Source organism: Cucumis sativus, chromosome 2 (genome assembly GCF_000004075.3).
Source record: "Cucumis sativus cultivar 9930 chromosome 2, Cucumber_9930_V3, whole genome shotgun sequence".
NCBI lineage: Eukaryota > Viridiplantae > Streptophyta > Magnoliopsida > Cucurbitales > Cucurbitaceae > Cucumis > Cucumis sativus.
Window position 1 is genome coordinate 21339844 of NC_026656.2, and position 8065 is coordinate 21347908.

The 8065-nt window shown below is 31.4% G+C and overlaps 2 protein-coding genes across 2 annotated transcripts; one reads left to right on the plus strand and one right to left on the minus strand.

Moving 5' to 3' along the window:
• Window positions 1-590: 590 nt before the first annotated feature.
• Window positions 591-2081, plus strand: LOC101205493. The gene has a single exon (XM_004138798.3). The coding sequence runs from the start codon at window positions 752-754 to the stop codon at window positions 1652-1654; it is 903 nt and encodes a 300-aa protein (XP_004138846.3). The 5' UTR covers window positions 591-751; the 3' UTR covers window positions 1655-2081.
• Window positions 2082-4035: 1954 nt separating this feature from the next.
• Window positions 4036-5606, minus strand: LOC101212462 (deSI-like protein At4g17486). The gene is made up of 3 exons (XM_004138659.3): window positions 5201-5606; window positions 4568-4855; window positions 4036-4482 (listed from the first exon to the last, which is right to left on the minus strand). The coding sequence occupies exons 1-3, from the start codon at window positions 5337-5339 to the stop codon at window positions 4205-4207; spliced, it is 705 nt and encodes a 234-aa protein (XP_004138707.1). The 5' UTR covers window positions 5340-5606; the 3' UTR covers window positions 4036-4204.
• Window positions 5607-8065: the final 2459 nt, after the last annotated feature.

Sequence of the window (8065 nt, forward strand, 5' to 3'; positions counted from 1 at the left end):
TATTTATCTTCTTTGATGATTTTTTTGTGACCTTAAACATATTTTCTTAGTTTTGGTATAGAAAGTTAAAGCGCATATAGGGTGAATTTGTGATAGCAAAATCAAGACACGATTACTCAGAGCATGCAAACACAAAAAGAAATGAAAACCGATGTGGTGCTTACCACAAAACTGCCTTATTCTCGATTTATCTTTTCTAATGTTTAAATTAAATTAAAGGTTTTTTTTTTAAAAAAAATTAAAACTATGCCAATATGGCATACCTTAAAAACTAAATTTATAATTCCTTTTAAAATAATGGTGTTTGTTTTCTAAGGTGTGTATTTTTAATATTTGGAAATACATTGTTGTTCCTTTAGTGTCAAATAATATAGTATTTCATATATATAATATGTCTTATAGGAAGCCAATAAACAAGTGTTCTCGAACTCAAATCCTCCATCGAAAATTTGAACTAAAGAAATAATAAAATAAAACATAATGTTTTATATTAGAAAATTGAATTTCATTGGATGTAAGTATTTAAGTGAAATAATAACAATAATAATAATAATAATAAAAGAAATAGAAAGGACAGCAACGATCCTCAATGCTTTTACTATCCCTTCTTCTTTCCCACCCTAAAATTTAAACCCCAAAATCCTTTCCTTTCAATTCATCTCTTCCAAAATGTCTCCCCGTTCCTCCCCTTACGCCGCCTGCTTCCGCCCTCCGACCAGCACCCCTCCCCCCCCTCACCCCGCCTCCTCCCATGTCCAGCCAATCCAACCTCACCACCGCCCTCTACCAAACCCCCACCGCCGCCTTCTCCCTCACCTGGTCCCGCACCCTCTTCTCCCGCACCCTCCATCTCACCTCCGACCGCAGCCACTCCTGCTGCCTCCACCTCAACTCCTTCGCCTTCTGGAAAAAATCTGGCTCCAAGCATCTCCCCGGCTCCCCTTCTCTCCGCCTCTTCTGGGATTTCTCCCGGGCCCGATTCGGGTCCGCTCCGGAGCCCCGATCCGGATTCTACATCGCCCTCCTCGTTGACAACCAAATGACCCTCCTCGTCGGTGATTTGGTCAAGGAAGCTTACGCCAAAACCAAAGCTCTGAAACCCAAAAACCCTCAATCTCTTGTTCTGAAAAGAGAACAAGTAGTTGCTCACAAAATCTACTCGACGAAAGCCAAAATCGGCGGTAGAATCCGGGACATCCAGATCGATTGCGGCTACAACGACGATACCCGGCTCTGTTTTGCCTTCGACGATGTTAAGGTTCTGGAAATCAAGCACTTGAAATGGAAGTTCCGTGGAAACGAGAAGGTCGATGTGGAGGGAATTCCGGTCCAGATCTCTTGGGATGTATACAATTGGGTGTTCGGCGACGAGAAGGATCACGGCCACGCCATTTTCATGTTCAGATTCGACGAAGACGATGAAGAATTAAGAACAGAGACGCCATCGTTTCAGAGGAATGGGATGGAGCATTGGTCCATCAACAATCACTCCAGAAGAATGAGAATGAGTTCCTCTTCCTCCTCACTTTCCATGTCGTCGGTGGGTTCCTCCGCCGGTAGCTCCTCCGTTCTCGACTGGACAACCGTCGAGGAATCCGAGCTCGGCGGCGGCCCATCTACCTTCTCCCTTCTCGTTTACGCTTGGAAAAAGTAGGCCACAACTTCACCAGAACTTCAAAATCGGTAAAATCCCAATTCATTTTTCTTTTTACAAAAACACTAACACCATTAAAAATTACAACAACCCATTATCAGAATCATTCTAAATTTGTATGAATATTCAAATTCAGCCTTTCAATTTCACTACACTGATCTAACATAGAAGCAAATTGGTCATTTTTTTTCCATGGGATTCGATTGATTGTACTGTACAAATATTCAGAAATTCTTGCTTTTTTTTTTTTCTTTTCTTTTCTTTTCTGTATCTGTTTCGTCTGTAATTTTCCTTTTTCCCAGTTGAAATTATCAGATATTTTTTTTGAGAAATTTTGACTTTGTAATTGTATTGTAACGTACGGGATATTTCATTAGAAACCAGCAATGAAATTACGATAAACAATGATTTGTTGTTATTATGATGAGATCATGAGGTGTTCGATTAGAATATGATTTGTTGATAATTGTGAATCAAGAAATGTTTAGTCTGAATTTGTTGGATACAAAAGAAGAAGTCAAAAAACACGTGGCAGTATAGGAATGGATTAACCTGATGACAGTCTCGTGAAGTGGCAATGGCGGATCTGGACCGTCAAAAGAATGAAAACGATGACCACGTGTTTGACTGTGATTTGATGGAAGGAATTATTTTGTTGTTTCGGTGTCATAGCCATACCCAATGAGGAGAGCGTTGCAGGCAAATAATGTAAAGACGAGAGGAGCTGTTAATTCACGTGGCAGAGCTACGTTCTCGAGGTTTGACTCTTTGACCAAATCTATTTATTCTTTACCATTAAACCACACCCCTTAATACTTCATTCATAAACAAATCACTCTTAATTCTTTATACTAACAATTTACTCTCATTAAATTTGTAAGAAAACATATGTATCAAGTTTACTCTCATTAAATTTCATGATTTTGTTCAGGTAACATACAATAATTCATTGACAGAATACTTAAGTGATACATGAGTAACCCTTTCTCATCCTATTCAAAACTTGTTATTCAACATATTACAGCACAATAAATTTTTGTGAACTTAATTAAGTCGTTTAATGTGCTATCTATATGGAGTTTAGTTCAATTAGTATAAATTATATATTATGGATGAAGAAATTAGATGTTTAATTTTCTCGTCCAACATATACTTAAGCCCAATATTGTAAAATTTGCATAAACAAAAGCAGATCTATAATTTTATTAAAATTAGCATATATAGATATTAAAATCAAAACTATACATATAAGCAAGGACAAAAAACAAATTAAACATCCATCGATAAACTCAACAAGCAACAATGAAATGATTCAAAGGTTCCTACAAGATTCAAATATTTGTATGTGTACTTTCACATTTTGTGTTTGTAGAAAGAAAAACTGAGATAATTGTTGTTGTTTCCCAAAAAGAGTAATGATATTTTCTTTGAGGGCTTTGTCCATTACATGTGGAACTGTTGTAGTGTTCACAATAATTCCCGAACCCATGCTTTATAAGTAATGATTTTTTTTTTAATGTTTTTCTTATTAGTTCAATACATAATACACTAATATAATTTTTCAAAAAGAAAGGATACTTATAATATTAACTTATATATACTTCTCGCTAATAATTTGAACTTTTTTGGTTTCAACTTATACATACTTTAGAATAAATGTAAACACAGTAGTGTAAGATGGAGCAAGTTTCAAATCTCTATAGTGTTTTGTCACAACAAGTAAAGTTTCACTTCCAAATTAATAATTATAACAAGCAATTATTATATAACTAAACTTAGATCAGAGAGATAAAAACATTACGATTCATAATTATAGTGATTAATTGGTTGTTTACTTTTCACTTAAAAAAGTTGGTGATTTTCTTTAAATCCTATATTCAAACTCATTACTTTTTCTAAAAGATATTAAACAAATATCATCCTATATACCATTACTTCTTAAATATCGATATTAAAAATTTCTCTCACATTTGTTATATAAAGAATTTTTTAAAAATGAAATCTACCTGAAGTAACGTAAGTTCAAGATTTATAGTTTGAATACTATATTTGTTATTTTTTAAATGAAAAAAGAACTTTGTCATACCATTGTCAATAAATTTATAAACAATCCACGTTACTAAAGCTCAACGAACATTTACAGGAGGGCTCGAGAAAGGAATTGATGACCCGACCTTTACTAAATTCTTGTTCGCAAGTAGGGTTAAATTAAGTTACATGAAAAAAAAAATTGTTTTGTATTTATAAGTGGTACATAATTAAATAAAGAATAATGTGTAAGAATTGGGTTGATAAATAAAAGAATGAAGAATTGGTTGATAAATAAAAGAATGAAGAGGTAATGAATAATGAAGAAGAAGCAAACCGTTGCAAACCCAAAAACCGATAAAAACAACATCACCTTCAACATTCCAAAACCAATAAAACAATATATAGGGAAACACATCATATCATATATATTAAAAATATATATACCTATTTTTCAACAATTAAAATTAGGAAATTCTAGAAGTTTAATTAGGGAATAATAATCCAAAACTCATCATAAAACTACAGCTTCAACAGGAAAGTAGAGGTTGAAGAAGAGAGCAAAATAGAAGAAGAAGATGGAGCAGAATGTGTTTGTTTACTTGTTTTTCTAACCACGGAATTTGAAGCTTTTGAAGAAGATAACGGTGTCGGAGTTGCTGCAGCTCCAGATTTCAAACCACTTTGATATCTACTTGATTGTGTTCTCAATTTCTTCTTCTCTCTGTTCTGGTCTGCTTTCACTTCACCAACCTTCATTTCATTCAATCCCACCGGAAGAACACAGTTGCATAGAAACCCTATTCCATAAACACCAATTCAATTACATTTATGCATTCTCTCCATACAGAAACATTCAAATCATGAACAGAGAAAGTTAGTTACCCAGTCGAGCAAGACGATTTACCCATCTAGGGATTGGTTTTCCTGTCAATCTGATACAAACGTCGTTACAAAAATGGTTACAGTTCTTGGTGATGAGATGATAGGTATTTCCAGAATACTCTTCGGCTAGTTTCTCCATGAATGATCGAATCTCTCTAGGACTTAGATTCGTCCTTCCTATTAAAATTGATTTTCTGTATGTGAATCCTGGACAATGCTTTGGCTCCACTTCGAATATCCCTGTACTCGCATGCTCATGAGCTCCAAATGCGTACTCAACTCCATGAACTGCAACCAAATTCAACCTAAATTACCGTTTATCTCCAATTCACATATTCCCCTTTCTCAAATCAATTTTTGTTAGATTAAAGAAATCAGAGTAAATCAATACCAGAAAACAGATTCTGAAGACCTAAGATCTGCTTAAATGTTCGAAAATTACAAAATCAACAAATCATTCACCAAATATTTTACTATTCCTAACAGGAAAACGATTAGAATCCAACTCTCGACTTTGGGAGTCACTTTCTCAGGAAACAAACAGACCAGAAGGCGAGAAAAAGGCGGAAAAGTAAAACAGAAACAATAATAATAATAATAATAATAATAATAAAGGACAGAATCGTTGCTGACCTTGTACGCCGGAATGGTAAACACCGAGGCCAAGCCAATAGGCGTACCCATTAATCGGCGTTAAATCGTACACATTCAGGTAAACCGGAACCGCACCAATCTTCTTCCTATTCGACACAGTGACGATTCTACACAACATTTTCCAGTTCGTGTAGAAGAGTGAAAGAACCGGCGTAACCGGCGTAACCGGCGGCGGAGATGGAGAATCGGGGAAGGGGATGGAAGAATAGGATTTGAAAACAGAAAAAGAAAAAAAAGAAGTAATAAAATTGGAATTGAGAATGGAAAGTGAGGGAAATGATTTTGAGTTCTTGAGGAGAGGATTGTTGTTGTTGTTGTTCTTCTTCTCTGTGTCCGCGTGCCTTTTCCTTTTCAGTTTCACTGTTCTTTACTTTAATAATGCCTTTTTTGTAATTATACTTTGGGGAACACACTATTCTTCTTCTTCTTATCTTAATTCTTCTTTTCTAATTTAATACATTTTTCATTTTTCCAAAACAAAACATTTTAGTTTTTTTTTTTTTATAATTATTATTTTCTAAAAAATTTATATCCAACCAAATTATTGATTATTAATTCTCATATGAATTTTAAATGTGAAAAATCTTGAAATAAAAAAAAATTATTAGTTTCTTTTTATAAATGATTTTTCTAAAAACCCAAATAACAATATAATTGTTTTAAATGCTACAGCTATCTTAGACTACCATCTCCCTCTTTTCTAGTCTTTTTTTTTTTTTGGCTTTTAGCTTATTTCTTTTGGTTTAATTCCAACCACAACAAATTGTTATGAGTAAAATTATTTTATTAATCAAATTTGGATTCTACTGATTATATTAATTGTTATTTGACTGGATGATAAAGCAAGGAAATAGACTTCACTAAATATTTGGTCCATAACATTGGTAGAATTTGAAAATTTTCATTCTCGTAGCTTATTAACTCAATACACCATAAAAATCACTAGTATTCCTTAGACTTAATAATTAAACTATAATAAAAAAACACTATTATGGCTTTTGTTAGGAAATAATATAATTAGCTATGATTAAATAATCTAAAACCCCGTAAGAGTAGAAATAAACAAATGAGCATGTAAAACGTATACATATGTTTAGGTTTTTTTGGTACTTCATTTTCAATTTTGATTTCAACTAATAGTTTCTTTTGAAGGGAAGAATACGGCGGCGAAAAAGAAACGGTTAGTGGGAATAAATAAATAAATAAATATAGTTGTTTAAAAGAAGACAACAAAAAGAAAATTGTATTTGTACTATAATAAATAAATAAATAAGAAATAAGAAAGAAAAGGTGTATTTAAAATTTATGTATAATGAGTCATGACAACTTGGGATGACAAAATTTTCTTCAAAAGCAACACTTTTTTTTTATATATATAATTATTTTAAATTAAAAAGGAAAAAAGTAGATCATAATTATTTGAAACAATTAAAAGAGTATAGGTTTATGAAATAAAAGGATTAATAAGTAATAAAAAAAAAAGAATAAAGTGATATATTTCATATTTGTATAAATATAAACTATGAAGTTGGATTATTAATTTTAAAAAATGTATGGCTGGAATAAGTGGATGATAACTGGACCATGTGGATGTGGAACCTACTTTTGTGTTATCCACTCACATTTCTTAATTGATATAAATATCCTTCTATTAATTATAATTAAAGTATTGTATTAGTATTATTATTCTTTTAATAATCTATTTGTTTAAGTTTGAAAAAGAAATGGTTTCAATATTTACTGAGAAAAGGTATTTTAAATTCGAAAAAAATTATTGGTTCGAGGATAACTAACTCTCTTTAAACATGTTTCACAATTGTATACTTAATTCTTGTTTTTCTTAACCTATTCTTCCATTACTTTTTCTATCTTCAACTTACACACCACACTGAATATGTTTATAAAACAATATGAATGTTTGAAATATATTGATGAATTACAAATTAAAGGAAGAAGATTAACAAAATGCAATAAAATGGCTCCGTTTCTTATAAAGTAAATAAATTATAGAAGATTAAGTAAAAAAAGAAAACAATATAGTTTTGTTATACTTTCAATTACGGTGTTTGAAGCGTCATGCAAATTATTTATTGAATGGTACAAGTAATTGTTTATAAAAGAGATTGGGAAAATAGAGAAACATCTCTTTATATTTTAAAGGACTATTTGTGATTGTTGAAATAGTTGAAATTCCATATGAAATCAAACAAATTTAATTTTTTTAATAATTAAAAACAAACAATTTAAAGGTTATTATTAAAATAAAAATTAAAAACTTCACTTTTGCCTATCACATTTTCTTTAACTATGGTCTCACAACACTAGCTAATTTTAATTAATTTTATTATGCAGATGTTATGTTCTTCTCTTTCCACTATATTTTCATAATTTTTAGTGGCAGTGTATTCTTTGAATTTTAAGTAAGAAGTATTATTTATTTTATAAAAAATATGTGATTCTAAAATTTGAAATGGAGAGATAATGTAAAAGTTCTAATGTTGATGTATTTTTGGACGATCGAATAATCATAAGATATATACTTTGTAATATAAAATCATTAATTAGTTGTATAAAAATAGAACAAGAGGCTTGGCCGATGAGTGTTTATATCATAACAATTAAAGCCATTCATTCTAAATGGACCCATATTTGTAAGTCATTCATTCTTAATTGGACCTTATATGGTCCATGCAAACATGATTAACTAAAGATCATTTTATATCTATATATCATCATCCTATTTGATTTGCTTTCTTCACAAACTTGAATATAGAATTTTAAATTAATTAATTAACTCAAACATGTCAACACATAAGTTTTCTTTTATATCTATATATCATTATC

Excerpts from the sequence above, each read along its gene's own strand:
- LOC101205493 (XM_004138798.3), top strand. The coding sequence starts at position 752 with ATGTCCAGCCAATCCAACCTCACCACCGCCCTCTACCAAACCCCCACC.
- LOC101212462 (XM_004138659.3), bottom strand. The coding sequence starts at position 5,339 with ATGTTGTGTAGAATCGTCACTGTGTCGAATAGGAAGAAGATTGGTGCG. Across the intron at positions 4,856-5,200 it reads TTACCATTCCGGCGTACAAG|TTCATGGAGTTGAGTACGCA; the intron begins GTCAGCAACGAT and ends ATTTGGTTGCAG. Across the intron at positions 4,483-4,567 it reads AAATCGTCTTGCTCGACTGG|GGTTTCTATGCAACTGTGTT; the intron begins GTAACTAACTTT and ends TTTATGGAATAG.